This window comes from Salmo salar, chromosome ssa01 (genome assembly GCF_905237065.1).
Source record: "Salmo salar chromosome ssa01, Ssal_v3.1, whole genome shotgun sequence".
Taxonomy (NCBI): Eukaryota; Metazoa; Chordata; class Actinopteri; order Salmoniformes; family Salmonidae; genus Salmo; species Salmo salar.
Window position 1 is genome coordinate 57,144,403 of NC_059442.1, and position 25,596 is coordinate 57,169,998.

Genomic DNA, 25,596 nt, shown 5'->3' on the forward strand with positions numbered 1-25,596 from the left:
CTTTCGGGGGTCACATTTTTTTCATTGCAGCTGCAGAGCGCTCTCTCGCAGTTTCTCTCGCTCCCCATCAACTCCATTCAAATCGCATCCAAAAACAGATAATCCTGTTCTAGATTGATATATAGCCCTAATATATACAGTACCAGTCAAAAGTTCGGACATACCCACTCATTCAAGGGTTTCTCTTTATTTTTACTATTTTGAACATTGTAGAATAATAGTGAAGATACACTATAAAATAACACACATGGAATCATGTAGTAACCAAAAAAAAGTGTTAAACATCTGAAAATATATTTGATATGTTTTAGATTCTTCTAAGTAACCACCCTTTGCCTTGACAGCTTTGCACACTCTTGGCATTCTCTCAACCAGCTTCACCTGGAATGCTTTTACAAAAGTCTTGAAGGAGTTGCAGAGTTGCATATGCAGAGTACTTGTTGGCTGCTTTTCCATCACTCTGCGATCCAACTCATCCCAAACCATCTCAATTGGGTTGAGGCCAGGTCATCTGAATGAGTAGGTGTGTCCAAACTTTTTACTGGTACTGTATGTCCTTGTCTACCTTTCAGGTAATAGATTCAATGCAGTATTAGCTAATTAATGATGGGTTATTCATAATAAGCATCTAACTTATAGCCTCCGTCTCTTGCGCAATATGCAAGCACCTGTGCTCCGCTGGCCTCTCCTTAAAAAAACGCTCCTAAGCTCTTGGAGTCCCATGCAGGAAATATCTTGCTGGACATCATTTTTTAAAGCATTTTTTCCACAAAAAGATTATTAAGGAGGGGTTTTTTTAAAACTCAGGTAGTTTGAAAGAAGAGCGAACACACGATGGCGGTAGGCTATAGCAGTTATTCATTCAGACCAATAACCATTCAATCTTCATGAAGAGAAGTGAAAGCTTTCTGCCTCTGATTCTAGTCCTATATTATTCAAGGATGTCATTAGAATGATGAAGATAAGGACAACAAAAAATATTTCATTTAACTGTGTAAAGCGAAGAAGGAAAGAAGCAATAATAAAGAAAGAGGCGGTAGGCTAATAACATTAGGGGAACTATTATGAAAGGTATATATATGCGTCAGCCTACTAAATTATACAAATATGCGCTATTATATTTAAAAACGTTAATCTAATTCGCTCGCCTATACTTGTAACTTAGTAAGATGCATGTGCTGCACCAGAATTGCATGTTCTCTTCTGCTTTATCATAGTTAGAAAAAAAATAAAAAATAAAGAGCAGCAGTAAAATAACAAGAGGATATTAAAGAGCAGCAGTAAAATAACAATAGAGGATATTAAAGAGCAGCAGTAAAATAACAAGAGGATATTAAAGAGCAGCAGTAAAATAACAAGAGGATATTAAAGAGCAGCAGTAAAATAACAATAGAGGAAATTATAAGGGCAAGCGGTAAAATAACAAAAGAGGAAATTATAAGGGCAAGCGGTAAAATAAAAAATAGAGGATATTAAAGAGCAGCAGTAAAATAACAATAGAGGATATTAAAGAGCAGCAGTAAAATAACAATAGAGGATATTAAAGAGCAGCAGTAAAATAACAATAGAGGATATTAAAGAGCAGCAGTAAAATAACAATAGAGGATATTAAATAGCAGCAGTAAAATAACAATAGAGGATATTAAAGAGCAGCAGTAAAATAACAATAGAGGATATTAAAGAGCAGCAGTAAAATAACAATAGAGGATATTAAAGAGCAGCAGTAAAATAACAAGAGGATATTAACCTCTCTGGGCTAGGTGGCACCAAATCGTCCCACCTACGTAACAGCCAGTTGAATCCTGTGGCGCGATTTTCAAATACCTTAGAAATGCTATTACTTCAATTTCTCAAACATATGACTATTTTACAGCATTTTAAAGACAAGACTCTCGTTAATCTAAACACACTGTCCGATTTCAAAAAGTCTTTACAACGAAAGCAAAACATTAGATTATGTCAGCAGAGTACCCAGCCAGAAATAATCAGACACCCATTTTTCAAGCTAGCATATAATGTCACAAAAACCCAGAAGACAGCTAAATGCAGCACTAACCTTTGATGATCTTCATCAGATGACACACCTAGGACATTATGTTATACAATACATGCATGTTTTGTTCAATCAAGTTCATATTTATATCAAAAAACAGCTTTTTACATTAGCATGTGACGTTCAGAACTAGCATACCCCCCACAAACATCCAGGGAATTTACTAACAATTTACTAAATTACTCACGATAAACATTCACAAAAAGCATAACAATTATTTTAAGAATTATAGATACAGAACTCCTCTATGCACTCGATATGTCCGATTTTAAAATAGCTTTTTGGTGAAAGCACATTTTGCAATATTGTAAGTACATAGCCCAGCCATCACGGGCTAGCTATTTAGACACCCGGCAAGTTTAGCCTTCACCAAAATCAGATTTACTATAAGAAAAATGTTATTACCTTTCCTGTTCTTCGTCAGAATGCACTCCCAGGACTTCTACTTCAATAACAAATGTAGGTTTGGTCCCAAATAATCCATCGTTATATCCAAACAGCGGCGTTTTGTTCGTGCGTTCTAGACACTATCCGAAATGGTAAATAAGGGTCACACGCATGGCGCATTTCGTGACAAAAAAATTCTAAATATTTCATTACCGTACTTCGAAGCATGTCAACCGCTGTTTAAAATCAATTTTTATGCAATTTATCTCGTAAAAAAGCGATAATATTCCGACCGGGAATCTACGTTTCGGTAAATAGAGGGAAAAACAGAAAGACGGGGGAGGCCAGTGCACGAGCCTAAGCCCTTTGTCCTCTGATAGACCACTTAGCAAAAGCGCTCGTGTGTTTCAGCCAGGGCTTTGAATTACGTCATTCAGGTTTTTCCCGGGCTCTGAGAGCCCATTGGAGCCGTGGGAAGTGTCACGTTACCGCAGAGATCCTTTGTTTTGGGAAGAGATGTCAAAGAAAGCCAATAAATGGTCAGACAGGCCACTCCCTGTAAAGGAATCTCTCAGGTTTTTGCCTGCCATATGAGTTCTGTTATACTCACAGACACCATTCAAACAGTTTTAGAAACTTTAGGGTGTTTTCTATCCATATATAATAAGTATATGCATATTCTAGTTACTGGGTAGGATTAGTAACCAGATTAAATCGGGTACGTTTTTTATCCGGCCGTGTAAATACTGCCCCCTAGCCCTAACAGGTTAAAGAGCAGCAGTAAAAAAACAATAGAGAGGATATATACATGGGGTACTAGTACAGAGTCAATGTGCAGGTGCACCGATTAGTCAAGGTAATTGAGCTAATATGTACATATGTAGGTAGTTATTAAAATGACCGTGCAAAAAATAGAGAGTAGCAGCAGCGTAAAATTGGGCAATTCAAATAGTCTGGGTAGCCATTTGATTAGATGTTCAGGAGTCTTATGGCTTGGGGGTAGAAGCTGTTTAGAAGCCTCTTGGACCTAGACTTGATGCGCCGGTACCGCTTGCCGTGTGGTAGCAGAGAGAACAGTCTATGACTTGGGTGGCTGGAGTCTTTGACAATTTTTAGGGCCTTCCTCTGACACCGCCTGGTATAGAGGTCCTGGATGGCAGGAAGCTTGGCCCCAGTGATGTACTGGGCCGTACGCACTACCCTCTGTAGTGCCTTGCGGTTGGATTGGCTGAGCAGTTGCCATACCAGGCAGTGATGCAACCAGTCAGGATGCTCTCGATGGTGCATCTGTTGAACCTTTTGAGGATCTGAGGACCCATGCCAAATCTTTTCAGTTTCCTGCGGGGGAATAGGTTTTTTCGTGTCCTCTTCACAGCTGTCTTGGTGTGCTTGGACCATGTTAGTTTGTTGGTGATGTGGACACCAAGGAACTTGAAGCTCTCAACCTGTTCCACTACAGCTCCATCGATGAGAATGGGGGCGTGCTCAGTCCTCCTTTTCCTGTAGTCCACAATCATCTCCTTTGTCTTGATCACATTGAGGGAGAGGTTGTTGTCCTGGCACTACACAGCAAGGTCTCTGACCTCCTCCCTATAGGCTGTCTCGTTGTCGGTGACCAGGCCTACCACTGTTGTCAACGGCTAACTTAATGATGGTGTTGGAGTCGTGCCTGGCCATGCAGTCATGAGTAAACAGGGAGTACAGGAGAGGACTGAGCACACACCGGAGGGGCCTCCGTGTTGAGGATCAGCGTAGCGCATGTGTTGTTACCTACCCTTACCCCTGGTGGCGGCCCATCAGGAAATCCAGGCTCCAGTTGCAGAGGGAGGTGTTTAGTCCCAGGGTCCTTCGCATATTGATGAGCTTTGAGGGCACTATGGTGTTGAACGCTGAGCTCTAGTCAATGAATAGCATTCTCACATAGGTGTTCCTTTTGTCCAGGTGTGAAAGGGCAGTGTGGAGTGCAATAGAGATTGCATCATCTGTGGATCTGTTGGGGCGGTATGGAAATTGGAGTGGGTCTAGGGTTTCTGGGATAATGGTGTTGATGTGAGCCATGACCAGCCTTTCAAAGCACGGGTCGGTAGTCATTTAGACAGGTTATACAGTAGTGTTCTTGAGCACAGGGACTATGGTGGTCTGCTTGAAACATGTTGGTATTACAGACTCTGACAGGGAGAGGTTGAAAATGTCAGTGAAGACACTTGCCAGTTGGTCAGCGCATGCTCGGAGTACACATCCTGGTAATCCGTCTGGCCCTGCGGCCTTGTGAATGTTAACCTGTGTAAAGGTCTTACTCACAAGGGGCTCCCGATTGGCGCAGTGGTGTAAGGCACTGCATTGCAGTGCTAGCTGTGCCACTAGAGATTCTGGGTTCGTTCCAGGCTCTGTCACAGCCGGCCGCGACTGGGAGACCCATATATTTAAAAAAAAAAAATAAGAAAAAAAAAGGTCTTGCTCACATTGGCTACGGAGAGCATGATCAAACAGTCGTCCGGAACAGCTGATGCTCTCGTGCATGTTTCAGTGTTACTTGCCTCGAATTACGGGGAGAAAAATGTATGAAATATGTATGCATTAACTACTATAAGTCGCTCTGGATAAGAGCGTCTGCTAAATGACTAAAATGTAAAAATGTAAAATGTAAGTGAGCATAGAAGTCATTTAACTCGTCTGGTAGGTTCGTGTAACTGGGCAGCTCGCGGTTGTGCTTCCGTTTTGTATTCTGTAATAGTTTGCAAGCCTTGCCACATCGGACTAGTGTGGTTCGTCAGAGGGTATAGCTGGATTTCTTATAAGCTTCCGAGTTAGTCCCGCTCCTTGAAAGCGGCAGCTCTACCCTTTTAGCTCAGTGTGGATGTTGCCTGTAATCCATGGCTTTTGGTTGGGGTTTGTACATACAGTCACTGTGGGGACGTCATCATCAATGCACTTATTGATGAAGCCAGTGACTGATGTGGTGTACTCCTCAATGCCATCGGAAGAATCCAGGAACAAATTTCAGTCTGTGCTAGCAAAACAGTCCTGCAGCTTAGCATCTGCTTCATCTGACCACTTTTTTATTGACCAAGTGGCTGGTGCTTCCTGCTTCAATTTTAGCTTGAACGCAAGAATCAGGAGGATATAATTATGGTCAGATTTGCCAAATGGAGGGAGAGCTTTGTACACATCTCTGTGTGTGGAGTAAAGGTGGTCTAGAGTTTTTTCCCTCTGGTTGCACATTTAACATGCTTGTAGGAATTAGGTTAAACAAATTTAAATTTCCCTGCATTGAAGTCCCCGTCTCCTAGGAGCGCCGCCTCTGGATGAGCGTTTTCCTGTTTGATTCTGGCCGTATACAGCTCATTGAGAGCGGTCTTAGTGCCAGCATCGGTTTGTGGTGATAGACAGCTACGAAGAATATAGACAAAAACTCTTTTGGTAGATATGATAAGCAGTAGACTACACTGAAATACTCTACCTCAGGCGAGCAAAACCTTGAGACTTCCTTAGATATCGTGCACCAGCTGTTGTTTACAAATATACATAGACTGCTATGTACTGTACAATACAGTAATACAGTTCACACTCAAAAAGGTTAGCCTCCTGGAGCTAGTTTCATTTATTTACACAAGAGAGCATAGGCTATAGCAAGCTACATCGATGGGCTTTTATGTCTTTCTGCCGTGCGTAATGTGCAGTAGCCTATATCATACTGTATATGCATTGGATAATGGCACAATAATTTGGGCTTTTTTGGGCTCATTAAATGTCATTAATGTAGAGCTCATAAAATGTATTTAATATATGGCTCATCAGGCTCAGGTAGCATCAAGTTAGAATGTTAATTACGCATAATTAGTTAAATAAAGTCCACCTGTGTGCAATACCCTGATGAAGACAGCTTCGCTGTCGAAACGTTGGTTATTACATTTTTGCATCTGAGCTCTTAGAGTGTGCGGCTTTCCTTTATTTTCTAGTGTTCTACTCCGCTAGCCAGCACCTCGCCTTTATAGGTGTGCGTTTCTTTTTTCTAGATTGCAATCTAAGTGTCACATGATCTGTCACATGATCTCAGGATATATACACCTGTTCTGAAAGGCCCCAGAGTCTGCAACAGCACTAAGCAAGGGGCACCACCAAGCAAGCAGCACCATAAAGACCAAGGAGCTCTCCAAACAGGTCAGGGACAAAGTTGTGGAGAAGAACAGATCAGGGTTGGGTTATAAAAAGAATATCAGAAACGTTGAACATCCCACGGAGCACCATTAAATCCATTATTAAAAAATGGAAAGAATATGGCACCACAACAAACCTGCCAAGAGAGGGCCGCCCACTAAAACTCACAGACCAGGCAAGGAGGGCATTAATCAGAGAGGCAACAAAGAGACCAAAGAGAACCCTGAAGGAGCTGCAAAGCTCCACAGCGGAGATTGGAGTATCTGTCCATAGGACCACATTAAGCCGTACACTCCACAGAGCTGGTCTTTATGTAAGAGTGGCCAGAAAAAAATAAGCAAACACGTTTGGTGTTCGCCAAAAGGCATGTGGGAGACTCCCCAAACATATGGAAGAAGGTACTCTGGTTAGATGAAACTTTTTGGCCATCAAGGAAAACACTATGTCTGGCGCGAACTCAATACCTCTCATCACCCCGAGAACACCATCCCCACAAAGAAGCAATGGTGGTGGCAGGATCATGCTGTTGGTATGTTTTTCATTGGCAGGGACTGGGGAAGTGGTCAGAATTGAAGGATGGCGCTAAATTCAGGGAAATTCTTGAGGGAAACCTGTTTAACCTGTTGGGGCTAGGGGGCAGTATTTTCACGGCTGGAAAAAAAAAAGTACCCGATTTCATCTGGTTACTAATCCTACCCAGTAACTAGAATATGCATATACTTATTATATATGGATAGAAAACACCCTAAAGATTCTAAAACTGTTTGAATGGTGTCTGTGAGTATAACAGAACTCATTTGGCAGGCAAAACCCTGAGACATTTTCTGACAGGAAGTGGATACCTGATGTGTTGAATTACCTTTAAGCCTATGCCATTGAAACACACAGGGGCTGAGGAATGTTTTGGCACTTCCTATTGCTTCCACTAGATGTCACCAGCCTTTACAAAGTGTTTTGAGTCTTCTGGAGTGAGATCTGACCGAACAAGAGCCATGGAACGGTGATGGCCCATTAGACACCTGGCGCGCGAGTTCATGTTGGGTACCCTCGTTCCAATACGTTATAAAAGAGAATGCATTCGTCCACCTTGAATATTATTCATGTTCTGGTTAAAAAAGGCCCTAATGATTTATGCTATACAACGTTTGACATGTTTGAACGAACGTAAATATATTTTTTTCCCCTCGTTCATGACGAGAAGTCCGGCTGGCTTAGATCATGTGCTAACAACACGGAGCTTTTTGGATATAACCTGTTGGGGCTCGGGGGCAGTATTGAGACATTTTGAAAAAAATATGTGCCCATTTTTAACTGCCTCCTACACCAACTCAGAAGCTAGGATATGCATATTATTAACACATTCGGATAGAAAACACTCTGAATTTTCTAAAACAGTTTGAATGGTGTCTGTAAGTATAACAAAACTCATATTGCAGGCAAAAACCTGTGAAAAATAGATTAAAAAAAATGTGACTGTACTATTTAGTGTCATTGTTTTATAGATACCATAGTGAGAAAGGATTCATTTCGCAACACCTACGGCTTCCACTAGATGTCAACGATCTTTATAAAGTTGTTTGAAGCGTCTATGATAAACAGAGAGCAAATTAGAATCCAAGGAAGTTGACATGTCATCACTTCATTTTTTGCGCCTGCGCATAAATCTGAGAAACGTGAGTTTTGTCTTCATTGTTTATCTCGACATAGGATAGGTTGTGTGAAAATATTACTGATGTTTAACGTTAAAAATGGACCAAAAGATTAATGCTAAACAACATTTGACATGTTTGAACGAACATAAATAGATTATTTACTAGGTTTTTTTAGCTTTTCGGCGTGATTTTACAGTCCCCCACCACGTTTTGTGGGAGCATAATGAACGCTAAGTACTTGGTGTTATTTGGACATAAATTATGAACTTTGTCAAAAGAAACCACATTTGTTCCGGACCTGTGATGCCTTCCGGACCTGGGATGCCAGTCTTCTGATGGAGATAATCAAAGGTAAGGGGATATTTACAATGTTATTATCGATTTTAGATGATGCTAACTGTATAGCATAGCCTGTTGTTCTTAGCATAGCACCCCGTTTATTGCAAAAATGTGATTTCCCAGTAAAGTTATTTTGAGATCTGGCCATTCGGTAGAAATTACGAGATGATAATATATTATTCTTTGAATGACAATATTATAATTTACCAATGTTTTCGAATAGTAATTTTGTTATGTTCACCGGAAGCATTTCAGAGAAGAAAAGAATCTGAATTTCACGCTACTGTAAAATGCTGTTTTTGGATATAAATATGAACTTGATGGAACAAAAAATGCATGTATTGTATAACATAATGTCCTAGGAGTGTCATCTGATGGAGATTGACAAAAGTTAGTGCATAATTCAAGCTGGTTTCTGCTTTTGGTGACGCCTGACCTTGAATTGAAAATGGATGTTTGTACTTTTGTGGCTATGTACTGTCCTAACATAATCTAACTTTATGCTTTTGCCGTAAAGTCTCTTTGAAAATCGAACAATGTGGTTAGATTAAGGAGATGTTTATCATTTAAATTGTGTAAAATAGTTGATTGTTTGAGAAATTGAAATTATTAGATTTTTGATGTTTTGAATTTCCAGCCTTGTTAGCAATCCCGGCTCGGGGTTCATTGCTAACCTGTAGCCCCAACAGGATAAATGATGAGCTTTTTTGAACAAAACTACATTCGTTATGGACCTGGGATTCCGGGAAGTGACATCTGATGAAGAGAATCAAAGGTAATGGATTATTTACATAGTATTTTCGATTTTAGATCTCTCCAACATGGCCGTTTGTCTGTATAGCAAAGCATATTTTTCTGGGCGCAGTGATCAGATTATTGCAAAGTGTGATTTCCCAGTAAGGTTATTTTTAAATCTGGCAAGTTGATTGCGTTCAAGAGATGTAAATCTATAATTCTTTAAATGACAATATAATATTTTACCAATGTTTTCTAATTTTAATTATTTAATTTGTGGTGCTGACTTGACTGCCGGTTATTGGAGGGAAACGATTTCCTCAACATCAATGCCATAGTAAAAAGCTGTTTTTGGATATAAATATGAACTTGATAGAACTAAAAATGCATGCATTGTCTAACATAATGTCCTAGGAGTGTCATCTGATGGAGATTGTAAAAGGTTAGTGCATCATTTTAGCTGGTTTTATGGTTTGGTGACGCCCGTCTTTGAATTGACAAAACATTACACACAGCTATTGTCAATGTACTCTCCTAACATAATCTAACTTTATGCTTTCGCCGTAAAACCTTTTTGAAATCGGACAACGTGGTTAGATTAAGGAGATGTTTATCTTTCAAAGGGTGTAAGATAGTTGTATGTTTGAAAAATTTGAATTTTGACATTTATTTGGTTTCAAATTTGCCGCTCTTGAAATGCACCTGCTGTTGATAGGGTGCACCACGGGTGGCACGCTTGCGTCCCACATAGCCCCAAGAAGTTAAGTCTTCAAGAGATATGAGACAGGGACGGAGGTTCACCTGCCAGCAGGACAATGACCCTAAGCATACTGCTAAAGCAACACTTGAGTGGTTTAAGGGGAAACATGTAAACGTCTTGGAATGGCCTCGTCAAATTCCAGACCTCAATCCAATTGAGAATCTGTGGTATGACTTAAAAATTGCTGTACACCAGCGGAACCCATCCAACTTGAAGGAGCTGGAGCAGTTTTGCCTTGAAGAATGGGCAAAAATCCCAGTGGCTAGATGTGCCAAGCTTATAGAGACATACCCCAAGAGACTTGCAGTGGCTCTACAAAGTATTGACTTCGGGGGGGGTGAATAGTTATGCACGCTCAGGTTCTGTTTTTTTGTCTTATTTCTTACACCCCAAAATATATTTTGCATCTTCAAAGTGGTAGGCATGTTGTGTAAATCAAATGATACAAACCCCCAAAAATCCATTTTAATTACAGGTCTAAGGCAACAAAATAGAAAACATTTCAAGGGGGTGAATACTTTCGCAAGCCACTGTATATGTTTTATAATGCGAGAAACACCGGCTTACCCAGGAGAAAAGTGATTTATTCTCAAGATGGAACATTTGTAAAATATCGGGAAAATATGAAACCCTAGTCTGCATGGTGTGTTATGGCGAGGTTTCACTGTCCTACTCAGTGCAGACAGACACTTTCACTGCTGATCCAATACCTGTATTGCAATATTTTTCGATGGCAAAAAATGAAAACACGAAGCAGACAACTTTCTGGTCCTTTAAAACCCTGCTGTATGTAAAACAAAAAAAAGTATGTACTATACTATATCTTGGGAAATAAATACATGTGACTATGGATGGGAGCATAATGATGTTTGTTTCCAACATTAGGGCTGTCTTCCTAAAGAAGCGAAATCTCCTTCGTGTTTTGTTTCCTTGCCACGGTACTAACGAGTATCGCGATACTGGCATCGCCCCGGTCCTATCCAATTAATGCCGGCAATGTGTCATGTGGTACCTCTGCTGTGCCTCTGTCTGGCCAGACAAGGGGAGACTCTCAATGAGAGGAGAGCCCAGAGCCACAACAGGAGGGAGAGCGAAAGAGAGCAAAATGGATGTGGTCATTGAGAACTGGGTTTTACAGTAGCTTATGTGCCAGCACCTTGGACTTTGCCTGTAATAAGTAACCACGCTTAACATAAAGGCAATAAGGCATCCATCTTCATTTAATCAATACCATACCTTATGAGTTATACGAGTACAAAAGGCATTTCTGAGTCTCAAATCCCATTGTTTTCCAATAATAACCAACTTCTTACACAATAACCTAGCATTTCATGAACATTCTGGTGAAAATAGTGCCTTCAGAAAGTATTCATACACCTTGACTTATTCCACATTTTGTTGTGTTACAGCCAGAATTCAAAACGGATAAAACATTTTTTTTTTTTAATCTCACCCATCTACACACAATACCCCATAATGACAAGTGAAAACATGTTTTTAGAAATATTTGTGAATTTATTGAAAATGAAAATACAGAAATCTCTTATTTACATGAGTCTTCATACCCGAGTCAATACATGATAGAATTACCTTTGGCAGCGATTACAGCTGCGAGTCTTTCTGAGTAAGTCTCTAAGAGCTCTCCACACTTGGATTGTACATTATTTGCACATTCTTTTTAAGATTCTTCAAACTCTGGAAAGTTGGTTGTTGATCATTGCAATAAGCCATAGATTTTGCCATAGATTTTCAACCAGATTTAAGTGAAATCTGTAACTAGGCCACTCAGAAACATTCATTGTTATCTTGGTAAGCAACTCCAGTGTATATTTGGCCTACTGAAAGGTGAATTTGTCTCTCAGCGTCTGTTGGAAAGCAGACAGAGCCATGTTTTCCTCTAGTGCTTAGCTCTAATAAAAAAAGTTTTATCCTAAAAACACCCTAGTCCTTGCCAATGACAAGCATACTCATAACATGATGCAGCCACCACCATGCTTGAAAATATGTAGAGTGGTATTCAGTGAGGTTGTATTTGCCACAAACATTATGCTTTCTATTCAGGACATAAAGTAAAACATTTTGCCACATTATTTTGCAGTTTTACTTTAGTTCCTTATTGGAAACAGGATGCACGTTTTAGAATGTATTATTCTGTACAGGCTTCCTTCTTCTCCCTCTGTTAATTAGGTTAGTATCGTTGAGTAACTAAAATGTTGTTGATCCATCCTTAGTTTTCTCTTATCACAGCTAATAAACTCTGTAAAAATTTTTAAAGTAACCATTGGCCTCAAGGTGAAATCCCTGAGCAGTTTCCTTCCTCTCCAGCAACTGAGTTAGGATGGACGCCTGTATCTTTGTAGTGACTTGGTGCATTGACACACCACCCAAAGTGTAATTAATAACTTCACCATACTCAAAGGGAAATTCAATGTCTGCTTTTTTTTTTTTACCTATTTACCAATATGTACCCTTTGAGAGGCATTGGATAACCTCCCTGGTGTTTGTGGTCGTATCTGCTCGACTGAGAAAACTTACAGATTATTGTATGTGTGGGGTATAATTTTACTCCTTAAGTTATTTAGGCTTGCCATAAGAAAGGGGTTGAATACTTATTGACTCAAGACATTTCAGCTTTACATTTCTTATTAATTTATTTAAAAAATCTCAAAATATAAATTACATTATGGGGTATTGTGTGTAGGACAGTGACAAGAAAACTCAATTTAATCCATTTTAAATTCAGGCTGTAACACAACAAAATGTGTCCAAAGTTAAGGGATGTGAATACTTTCTGAAGGCACTATCCGTGTGATTAATTCGAGGGAATACATACAGTCCTGCCTTTTGAAGTACTGGTATGAAAGGGCCTACATCCATGTACATCATATTCCATGACTGATGCAAGTGGTAGGGATCTGACGAAAACATGCAGATAAAATCTATTGCCAGTAGGTATTCATAGAGATGCTAAATTATCAACATTGCTTATGTGTACCTCCCTGATCATCAAAGCCACCACAGGTGGAACAATACGTTCTGGATGGAGTGAGGGGAGAGGATGTAGGATATGTGGGTGTCTATGAATAGGACACAGTGATTGTGTCCCCAAGCTTGCATTGTACACTTCCCATCATGAATTTAAAAAAATGGTGGAAACCTCCTCCAGACAATGTTTAGACCAAGCCAACGCTTTTAAATCTGTGAAGGGAACAGCACAATTGAGGAGAAAGGTGGAGAATCAGGATGCAGCCAGAGAAGCTGGTGGGTTAGTTGGTGATACCTTTGAGGGCAGGAAGTTTCTGCAGCTCGCGGTTCTTGGCGAGGTTGAATCGTGACGAACTCTGGCGACGCTCCTTCTTGACGATCTGGGGACCGCTAGAGTACTTGATCTTGTTGAGCTGAGTGGGTGGAGGGGTGCTATTGCTGGGACGCTTGCTGGCAGTCTGCTGCTGCGCCGCCTGTGGACAAGACACACAAAATCAAAATGAGCTCGTTGAAGTATGTTGAGGCTTGGAAAAGTTTAAACCACTGAAAATGAAATGCAAGATAGAGGTTAATGCCAACTAAATGCATAATATTGTCCTCCTGAAACTTTGAGTAAAACATCACTGCCATTTCTTGGGAGTGACATTTACTATCAAAGTAGCTCAATCTAGTAGATAAAAAAAAAAATACATATCTGGTATAGTGTTTCTCACTAGCTGCGTGCCCATATTACAGTCACCATGCAGAGAACAGTAAATGACTCCACAGAGACTCATTGGCTTGGTCTAATGATGCCATTATCCTGGGGTTCTAAAGCGAGCACACAGAGAGACGACTCGAACATGTGACTGGTCATGCTGTTGAGAATGAGAGAGTGATGAACTAGAGTGTCAAATAAGACTCATGGGAGGGCTTCTATTCTGTCAAACGCTTCAAACACTACAATTCCATGTCCAAAAGGTGTAACGTTTCTCTACAGCTGTCCTCTGGGACATTATAGATTAGAAGGAATACAGTGGTATAGTCAATGACGTCCCGATTTAATGAAATCAAATTTGTTATGCTTCCTTCATGTCCATGATTCCATGAATAGAAGTTAATCTTAAACCTCAAGGGCACTGCAGAAACTCCCCTGACATAACTGCAGTCCTCCTCGAGGATTATATTTTATTTACAGAAGTAAAATCTTAATTTGACCAGTATTGTCACAACAAAAGAATCCTGCAGCGACAGAACGTTTAATCCAGACTTTGAAATGATGCTTCATCTGTGGTTAGGCTATTAGCTGGCCAAAATTAGACTTCATAAGAGTACAATGCTGTGTCTTAGTGCAGGTTCGGTGAATTTATGTAATTCCTGCGGTGCAAGAAAATTCTCCGTGACAACAGAGTGATCAAATTAAGATCCCACAACTGTACATGTGTGGAATCACAGGAAAGAAGAAGGGATTTGTTTTTTACATCACTATTATTTTCCCCTCTATAATGCCCAGGTCATAAAATTTACTTTTTGGTCCACCAGCCACTGTGGCAGGTAGATTAAAAAAATTGACCAGCCACTGAGATTTTTTCTCCCGATAACGTTTCACAAACAAAATCACACAAGAAAACAGATGAGCATGCTTGTAACGTTTCTAAAACAATAAATGCATTACTATTAGAAGTAATGTGGTATATTGTTTAACCCTTGTGTGGTGTTCAGGTCTGTGGGAGCCATTTTCAATATTTACTAAAAGAAAAAAGATACAATTAATTATTTTTTCAACCTGAGACTCATTAGCATTGGCTCATTTTCTGTGAAGAACATGTAAAAGAACACATTTCATTAGGTGCTCTCTGTGCACCCCCTACACATTTATATTACATACGTGGTGTTCGGTTCCACTGGACCCGAGAGTAATAAAAGTTTGGAAAAGTGTGTGTGTTGGTGAAAACAAGTAAAAAATTTAACAAAAAAGGTTTGCTGTGTGCCTTCACTATGACTTCCTCCTCCCTGGGCCTGCTGTTTCAACATAGGTTCTTGGTGTTGTCCGTTTCCCTGCCCTCTCACGCTTTTCTCGCACTCTTTACCCTTTGTAGTGTGTGAAACTACACAATGTCTAGCGGGAACCTGCACAATGTTATTACAATACATTTTCCCACACTCTACCCCAGCCAGGTGCAAATTGGGGGAGGGACACAACAAATAAATTGCTTTGCATGTGTGGCTCTTTACCACAATCAATCAGTATGGCAAAAATAATCTCTGCTCAGAGGGTCTGAGAAATCATTTTTGCAGAGAGAGAAGCTAGTGTGGAAAGAGTTTTCCGAGGATCATGTCTCTGTCAATTCAGAGTCTGACAGTGAGTTGGAAGAAGAGAATGAGATTGACCCTCAGCCAGCCCCAGGACCAGCCCATCAGCAGCCAGCCCCAGGACAAGCCCGTCAGCAGCCAGCCCCAGGACCAGCCAGCCCCGGGACCAGCCCGTCAGCAGCCAGCCCCGGGACCAGCCCGTCAGCAGCCAGCCCCGGGACCAGCCCGTCAGCAGCCAGCCCCGGGACCAGCCCGTCAGCAGCCAGCCCCGGGACCAGCCCGTCAGCAGCCAACCCCGGGACCAGCCCGTCAGCAGCCAACCCCGGGACCAGCCCGTCAGCAGCCAGCCCCGGGACCAGCCCGTCAGCAGCCAGCCCCGGGACCAGCCCGTCAGCAGCCAACCCCGGGACCAGCCCGTCAGCAGCCAGCCCCGGGACCAGCCCGTCAGCAGCCAACCCCGGGACCAGCCCGTCAGCAGCCAACCCCGGGACCAGCCCGTCAGCAGCCAACCCCGGGACCAGCCCGTCAGCAGCCAACCCCGGGACCAGCCCGTCAGCAGCCAGCCCCAGGACCAGCCCGTCAGCAACTAGCTCATCAGCAGCCTGCAGGAGGACAAATATATGGACGCCCAAAACATTGTGAAAGTGAAATGGTCTTCTTGCCCAAGGAATGAGCCACCCCGCATGGCTGCCAATGTGATAAGGATGCAACCAGGGCCGACGCGGATGGCGGTTACTCATGTGCAGGACAAAGTCTTCATTTGAACTGTTCATCCCAGACACCATCCAGAAAATCATTCTGGACTGCACTAATTTGGAGGCAAGGCATGTTTCTGAAGAGAGATGGAAGGAGATGGACCAAACTCATTTGGGGTTCTTGTCCTTGCTGGTGTTTTCAGGTCCTTGCTGGGAATCCACAGAATCCCTGTGGGATGCAGAAACTGGCAGAGAACTTTCCGTGCAACAATGTCTCTGGAAAACTTCCACTTTATTTCCAGGATTATCCGCTTCGATAACTGAGACACCAGACCAGCACGGCGGCAGAGAGACAAGCTAGCTGCAATCAGGTCAGTGTGAGACCAGTGGGTGGACCACATTCTCCTGTTTTACAACCTTGGGCCCAACGTTACTGTTGATGAACAGCTTATGCCATTTAGGGGCCGCTGCCCCTTCAGGCAGTACATACCGTCTAAACCCACAAAATATGGAATCAAGATCTGGGCTGCCTGTGATGCTGCTTCATCATATGCATGGAATTTGCAAGTCTATACAGGGAAGCCAGATGGAGGAGCCCCTGAGAAGAACCAAGGGATGCGGGTTGTCCTGGACGTGACACAGGGAGTCTGTGGCCACAACATCACATGCAATAACTTTTTTACTTTGCGCAAGCTGGGACAGGAGCTCCTCAAGAGGAAGCTAATGATGGAAGGAACAGTACAAAAAAAACAAGCCAGAGCTGTTGAATACACGGAACAGGCCTATCAATTCCTCTAAGTTTGTGTTCACGGCCGAACACGTCCCTAGTGTCCTACGTGCAAAAGAAAGGCAAAAATGTGGTACTCATGAGTACGCTGTATAGGGATGGAAGAATCTGTAGCCAGAAACATTAAAAAAAAACAGATATCATAATGGATTACAATGACACAAAATTAGGGGTGGACAATTTAGACAAGCTGGTGACTGGCTACAGCTAGAAAAGAAGACCCCTACGCTGGACACTTGTGATATTCTTCAACATCTTGGACATCTCAGTGTACAATGTTTTTGTCATCTGGATGGCGTTGAACCCAGATTGGGACAGCGGGATTTGTGTTTAATGGGGCTCATTTACCATTTCCATAAAATACTGTATGTAAAATGTGTTATTCCAATGTTCAGTTCAAAGCAATAAACATCAATAGTGATGAAAACCTTGTTTATCTTGAAAAAATGTAAACGATACATGATTTATTCCACCCATGTCTTGATTACAATTGATTTGTTTACAAAAATCACAGAGCTTTTATTGATAAATGTGATCTAGCAGAGGTAAACGGCAAATATTAACCATGTATGCTGTCTATATTGCTTGTAAATGATATGTCAACATCTAAGTATTTTTAGGTAAATTGCTATGGCTGTATTGCTTTAAAAACTCAATAACGTTGTGTGTCCATCAGACCCGCGAACATTGGGTGAACCTGCGTCTTTTAACCAAAACGTCACAGACGAGACAAAAACATTAACCTGCCCCTTTAAAGGGCGGGAGGTTACCATGGTAGCGCGACTAGAGCCATGTTTGTGACTGCGCTATTGAGTCTGACTAGTAGAAGCATTGTCTTCTCTTCCCTAGCAGTTGAAACTCAAACATAGAAAAACAACCTAGCTTGTGAACAAAGCAATGCCAAGAAACACGAGGACAAAGTCACACTTCAGTAGACTTTCGTTTCAAGTAAATTAGACCATTTTTTGGGTTATGCCTGTGGTGTGGCCAGCACACCTAAAAATGAATATTTCACTCTCACCCCCTGGCAGGCACTGTTGCAGCGCAAGGTGGAATAGGCTATATAGGATTCGGAGTTGACTTTGTGCGATTAATTTACCAGCTATGAAGCGAAGTGGCAAAATACTTTGAAAACAGCAACTGACGCATTTATTTTACTATAAAATGTATTCATACTTTAAAAAAATTCATTAACAAATACAAGTGAAATGCTCACGTTGTGGATCCCTGACCACCCGCCAACGTGGCTGGTGAAATAGACATCTTACCCAAAAATCGACCCGCATTTGGCTTGTAACAGGTGTTCATTTTAACCCAATATTGGGAATTGAATTTAGGCCCTGATAATGCGTCTTGGAAATTGTAGTTCTATGCTAACCTAAAATTCTCTATTCGCATATAATTCTTAGACAAGCTTGTCATTGGATATGCAGGTGCTCTTGTAAATAGAAGGGGAAAAAAGTAAATAGGTTTACTGCTCTCATATGGTCCATGCTGACTGACTGGTCCAGAAACAAGTGGACAATCACATCTTTCTACTTCATTTGGACTCGATTATGCATGAGTAACACAGGGCTCCATTCAGGAGTAACATCAGCAGCTCCTTTGTAATATTAAAACAGTTATGTGGCGGTTAAACTGTAAGTCTCTTGGCTTTACAAACCATTTGCAAGGCCCCTGTTCCCATAAAGGCCAGTTCTCCATCCCTTACATCCTTGCTAAGCCTGCCCAGTGGTTGTGCCGTGAGTGTTAAACTCTCTCTCTCTGCCATCAGGCTCACAGGGGCATTTCCTGTCTAGTTGAGACCAGGAGAGGAAGTTACCTCTATGCTTAAAAAGGTCATTCCATTTAATAAATTCACGGTAGTATCCTGTTGAAATAGAAATGCATTCAGTTTCAAAAAGGTCCCATGTTGCAGGTAAAAGCGGTCTCAATAGTTGAGTCAAATGACACTCCAGTCGAAAGGTCTGGGTAAAAATAAAAAAAGTTAATGTACTGTAAAAAGGTGCAGGTAACGTTACTCAAGCAACTGCAGTACTCTCATTGAAGTACAGTAAAAGGGATGTGTACTATTGATTAGCTTCTGAAACGGCTTCCCCCTTCTTACGAGACCATGGGAACGGATCAATCCAGAAGTGAATAATAACACCACAATCAAAGGGCGGTTCTTCATACTCAAGACAGTGTAAAATACCAATCCAACTAAGCAACACATGTTATATATTGGCCTGCAAAGATCAAGTATGGTAATTAAGCCAGATTTATACATTTTCAATTACAACTGTGCATGGTTTCATTTAGGCCTACATCTATTGATTTATCGTTATCATGACCAGACAGACATGTAGACAAATTCTAAACAGCAAATACAACAATAATGGTATAAGCACTGGGTCTGTCTTCCAATACTCCAACAAGGCATCCTTTTCCTCAGCTCCTTACTCACATTACCTTTTGACAGGTGGAGATACTGGATACGTTTTCACTATGGACCTATCAAGATCAATGATGCAGACAGAAAGGAAATGGAAAAAGGTTGCCTTCTAAACGGATACTGTATAATGTTTGAGAGTGCAAAGTCTGCATGCAGTGCATTCACACATCTGGGCAGGTTTTTGAAAACCTGGGTAGTGATTGTTGTATGTTACGGACCATTCCCATCAGACACAGTTTGGCGCTTGCCCAAGGCATGGCAGAGATGGCCTGAATAGGCGGGTTTGCATGACTGAGCCGATCTCAAAATAGACCCAATCAATAGCCTTTCACCCCACGCAAAGTCAAACCCTAAGCGCCCTGAGTTTCCTGTCATCAATACCGTTCTCTGGACTGTGGGATGTTTTGAAAGCGCAAACACTATCGTTTGTTAAGGTACACACGCTTATACGAGAGGTTAACAAACCACAGCGACTAATGGAGTGTATCCAGTGTCTAGCCAATGTTAATGAGGTGTAAAGTTCCAGGACATGGTGATACAATACTTGCTTATACTATACAGCCGTGTTTTTCAAACCATTTCCTGTGCACCCAAGTTTGTGCTCACATTTTTCTTCTAAACGAGCACTAACACATGATTCAACTTATCAACTAATTACTAAGCCCTGGATTTGTTGAATCAGGAAGTTGATTAGTTCAAATCGGGTGTGGGTCATCCTATATGATTGCAATCACTTTCTGACTGCACCCCTTTCGATTTGAACGAAACCTTTGCCCATTGTGGAAGTGGTCAGAAGGTGACTTTTTGGAACTGAATGACAAAACATTCAGGAGATGAGTGCTCAAAGTTGATCCATTTTGTATACCCCACCCTACCATGAGAGGCCCATGTCATAAATCACTGAAAAAGATAGAATGGTTGAGTTTGATATAATTTGAAAGCTTACAAAAAACAGGTTTGTCAAACTATTCTATGATTTCTTGAGAATGTTTATTTGTATATATGTAATTTAAGCTTTAACATCAACTATCTAAAAATCTCAATTGGTTGAGGTAGGGTGATTGTGGAGGCCAGGTCATCTGATGCAGCACTCTATCACTCATTCTTGGTCAAATAGCCCTTATACAGCCTGGAGGTGTGTTGGGTCATTGTCCAGTTGAAAAACAATGATAGTCCCACTAAGCCCAAACCAGATGGCATGGCGTATCGCTGCAGAATGCTGTAGTAGCCATGCTGGTTAAGTGTGCCTTGAATTCTAAATAAATCACAGACAGTGTCGCCAGCAAAGCACCCCCACACCTCCATGCTTAACGGTGTGAACCACACATGCGGAGATCATCCGTTCACCTACTCTGCATCTCACAAAGACACAGCAGTTGGAACAAAGAAATCTCAAATTAGGACCAAAGGACAAGTTTCCTCCGGTCTATTGCTCGTGTTTCTTGGCCCAAGTAAGTCTCTTCTTCTTATTAGTGTCCTTTAGTAGTGGTTTCTTTGCCGCAATCCAACCGTGAAGGGCTGATTCACACAGTCTCCTCTGAACAGTTGATGTTGAGATGTGTCTGTTATTTGAACTCTGTGAAGCATTTATTTGGGCTGCAATCTGAGGCTGGTAACTCTAATGAACTTATCCTCTGCAGCAGAGGTAACTCTGGGTCTTCCTTTCCTGTGGCGGTCCTCATGAGAGCCAGTTTCATCATAGCGCTTGATGGGTTTTGCGACTGCACACAAGAAACGTTAAAAGTTAACAGATCGTCTTAAAGTATTGATGGACTGTCGTTTCTCTTTGCTTATTTGAGCTGTTCTTGACATAATATGGACTTGGTCTTTTACTAAATAGGGCTATCTTCTGTATACCACCACTACCTTGTCACAACACAACTGACTGGTTCAAATGCATTAAAAAGGAAATAAATTCCACAAAATAACAAGACACACCTGTTAATTGAAATGCATTCCAGGTGACCTCCTCATGAAGCTGGTTGAGAGAATGCCAAGAGTGTGCAAAGCTGTCACCAAGGCAAAGGGTGGCTACTTTGAAGAATCTCAAATATAAAATATATTTTGATTTGTTTAACACCTTTTTGGTTACTACATGATTCCATGCGTGTTATTTGATAGTTTTGATGTCATCACTATTATTCTACAATGTAGAACATTTTTCTAAAAATAAAAGTAAACACTGGAATTAGTAGGTTTTCAAACTTTGACTGATACTGTATGTGACCTGTTTCATTTGAACATTTTCTTTTTGTTGCCTTTTTTAAAATCAAAATGTGTTTTTATGCAGAAATGCCTTCTGGAAAATGTTGACTTTCATGTGCCTTAATAACACACTTGTATGCCATCTGTAATTACAAATCCAATTGTTAAATTACGAGCCTAGTAGGTTTAGCCACAGAAAAATACAGGATCCTTCTCGCTAGCCATGATGGCTGATATAATGGAGGGGTTGGACATGCTGACAGAGTCAGTTCAGATTGGTCTGCGTTGTAACATGCTTCTGTCTATAACATGAGCTGCTCAGTATGTGTATAATCCTGTCTTCCGCAGCTTTTTTTTAAGATATGAAGACCTGAAAAAAGGTTTTGCAACTGCTCACAACATTGCTGCCTTAAGTTAATAGCAATTCGACAAAGCTCATTCGGAAAAAGTTGTGATGGACTACTTTCTGGAGGATGATTGTGCCATGCTGACTTTGAAAATGAAATCAGACAATGAAGAAATCCTTGATTTAGGGAAATACATTTTAATTCAACCAGACATTGTAGAGTCTTCTGATGACAATGGTGGGAAGAAACGGTGTCGTTGTCACGGTAGAAGTTGACCGAGATTTGAAATCAGTGGAATGCCCGGTGGAAGCAGAGAGATGATTGTCAAATGCGGAGAGTCCAAAAAGAGAACACAGAAATAATAAGGATGTTGTAGTCTGGAGAGAGGTGTTTCATCTTCAAACTAAGGGAAACCATGGCATCCATGTCAGAGGGAGAGAAACTTTCGTCCATGTATACGGGTAAGAGTCTAGCTAAATTTTCAGATATAGGTTTGAAATTTAGTCATAAAGTCGTTTACATTGAAAATGAAAGTGCCCTGTTAGCTAGCTAACGTTACGTGAATGATATGTGTAGTAATATTATTTGCATCTCAGAAAGCCATTTTCATTGCTAGTTATAGCTTAATGTTAGCTAACATTGAAACTAATTGGTTAGCTTTAGCTACCTGCAGATTTATGCATTGTAGTATTGCCGCGTCCAAAACAAATGGGAACTCTGAAATATACGAGGTCAAATCATGATGTCAGTAATCTTCAGGTCGGAAAGTCGGAGCTCTAGAAAGAGATCCGAGATCCCAAAGATGGAATTCCGAGTCAGATGACCGTTCAAAACGATTTTTCCCAGTTGGAGCTAATTTTTTTTCTTCTAATTCCCAGTTCTTTTGAACTCGGCATTAGAGTTGGGATTATGGTTCATTGTTAGCTAGCTAGCTACAGTTGAAGTTGGAAGTTTACATACACCTTAGCCAAATACATTTAAACTCAGTTTTTCACAATTGCTGACATTTAATCCTAGTTAAAAAAAAAAAAACTGTGTCTTAGGTCAGTTAGGATCACCACTATTTTAAGAATGTGAAATGTCAGAATAATAGTAGAGAGAATGATTTATTTCAGCTTTTATTTCTTTCATCACATTCCCAGCGGGTCAGAAGTTTACATACACTCAATTAGTATTTGGTAGCATTGTCTTTAAATTGTTTAACTTGGGTGAAACGTTTGAGGTAGCCTTCCACAAGCTTCCCACAATAAGTTGGGTGAATTGTGGCTCATTCCTCCTGATAGAGCTGGTGTAACTGAGTCAGGTTTTTAGGCTTCCTTGCTCGCACATGCTTTTTCAGTTCTGCCCACACATTTTCTATAGGATTGAGGTCAGGGCTTTGTGATGGCCACTCCAATACCTTGACTTTGTTGTCCTTAAGCCATTTTGCCACAACTTTGGAAGTATGCTTGGGGTCATTGTCCATTTGGAAAACCCATTTGCGACCAAGCTTTAACTTCCTAACTGATTTCTTGAGATGTTGCTTCAATATATCCACATAATTTTCCTGCCTCATGATGCCATCTATTACGTGAAGTGCACCAGTCCCTCCTGCAGCAAAGCACCCCCACAACATGATGCTGCCACCCCCGTGCTTCACGGTTGGGATGGTGTTCTTCGGCTTGCAAGCCCCCCCCTTTTTTCTCTAAACATAACGATGGTCATTATGGCCAAACGGTTCTATTTTTGTTTCATCAGACCAGAGGACATTTCTCCAAAAAGTATGATATTTATCCCCATGTGCAGTTGCAAACCGTAGTCTGGATTTTTTATGGCGGTTTTGGAGCAGTGGCTTCTTCCTTGCTGAGCGGCCTTTAAGGTTGTCGATATAGGACTGATTTTACTGTGGATATAGATACTTTTGTACCCGTTTCCTCCAGCATCTTCACAAGGTCCTTTGCTGTTCTGGGATTGATATGCACTTTTTGCACCAAAGTACGTTCACCTCTAGGAGACAGAACGCATCTCCTTCCTGAGCGGTATGACGGCTGTGTGGTCCCATGGTGTTTATACTTGAATACTATTGTTTGTACAGATGAACGTGGTACCTTCAGGCGTTTGGAAATTGCTCCCAAGGATGAACCAGACTTGTGGAGGCCTACAATTATTTTCTGAGGTCTTGGCTGATTTCTTTTGATTTCCCCATGTTGTCAAGCAAAGGCACTGAGTTTGAAGGTAGGCCTTGAAATACATCCACAAGTACACCTCCAATTGACTCAAATGATGTAAATTAGTCTACCAGAAGCTTCTAAAGCCATGACATCATTTTCTGGAATTTTCCAAGCTGTTTAAAGGCACAGTCAACTTAGTGGATGTAAACTTCTGACCCACTGGAATTGTGATACAGTGAATTATAAGTGAAATAATCTGTCTGTAAACAATTGTTGGAAAAATTACTTGTGTCATGCACAAAGTAGATGTCCTAACCGACTTACCAAAACTATAGTTGTTAACAAGAAATTTGTGGAGTGGATGAAAAACGAGATTTAATGACTCCAACATAAGTGTATGTAAACTTCCGACTTCAACTGTACATATCCTAACAAAAGACTCCACTATGCAAGTAACCATTTCACTGTACCGTTTAAACCTTCTGTATCCTGCGCATGTGACAAATAAACCTAGATTTTATTTGATGTTGTGTGTGTGTTTACGAGAGACGGTAATGTGAAGAACAACATTACCTGCACCAAAGTCAGATTAGGATAACGGCCAAGGACTAGACAAAGTGTATTTTTACTACTACTTTTGGTACAACTTTCACAACTTTTAGTCTTGAAATCTTTGGTTGTTTACTACACTGTGAATCCTCAAAGAGATGGGTGGGGCTAAGGCTTAAGCGGGTGTGAACGATGCTGAATGGGTAGAGCATGAACCTGCAGGAGTGGGTCACTGCTTTGATGTTTGCAGAGAATGTCAGGGTGTTGTCCAAGGTCACGCAAAGGTTCTTTGCACTCTGGGAGGGCAACACTGTGGAGTTGTCAACCGTGATGGAGAGGCCTTTGAGCGGGCAGTCCTTCCCCAGGAGGAAGAGCAGTTCAGTCTTGTCGAGGTAGAGCTTGAGGTGGTGGGCCGACATCCACGTTGCGATATCTGCCAGGTACGCAGAGATGCGCATTTCCACCTGGGTGTCAGAAGGGGGGAAGGAGAATAGTAGTTGAGTGTCATCCGCATAGCAATGATAAGAGAGACCATGTGAGGATAAGACGGAGCCGAGTGACCTGGTGTATAGAGAGAAGAGGAGGAGAGGGCCTAGAACCGAGCCCTGGGGGACACCTGTAGTGAGAGTATGTGGTGCAGACACAGATCCTCTCCACGTCACCTGGTAGGAGCAGCCTGCCAGGTAGGATGCAATCCAAGAGTGTGCAGAGCCTGAGACGCCCAGCCCTGAGAGGGTGGAGAGGAGGATCTGATGGGCCACGGTGTTGAAGGCAGAGGATAGATCTAGGAGGATGAGAACAGAGGAGAGACAGTCAGCTTTGGCAGTACGGAGAGCCTCCGTGACACAGAGAAGAGCAGTCTCGGTTGAGTGACGCGTCTTGAAGCCTGACTGGTTAGGGTCATGAAGTTTGTTTTGAGGGAGATAATGAGAAAGTTAAGAGAGAGCACCCTCTAGTGTTTTGGAAAGAAAAGAAAGAAGGGATACAGGTCAATCGTTTTTGATGTCAGATGAGTGGAGTGTTGGTTTCTTGAAGAGGGAAGCAACTCAGGCAATTTTGAAATCAGGA

The 25,596-nt window shown here is 41.5% G+C and overlaps 1 protein-coding gene across 1 annotated transcript in view; it reads right to left on the reverse strand.

Annotated features, from left to right (window-relative positions):
• The window catches only part of LOC106605890 (serine/threonine-protein phosphatase 2A 56 kDa regulatory subunit delta isoform), a 56,745-nt gene that overhangs the window by 23,627 nt on the left and 7,522 nt on the right, over window positions 1-25,596 (reverse strand). Inside the window, exon 3 of the mRNA XM_014201887.2 lies at window positions 13,365-13,542. Coding sequence (XP_014057362.1) covers window positions 13,365-13,542 — 178 coding nt within the window. The remainder of the gene's footprint in view (window positions 1-13,364; window positions 13,543-25,596) is intronic.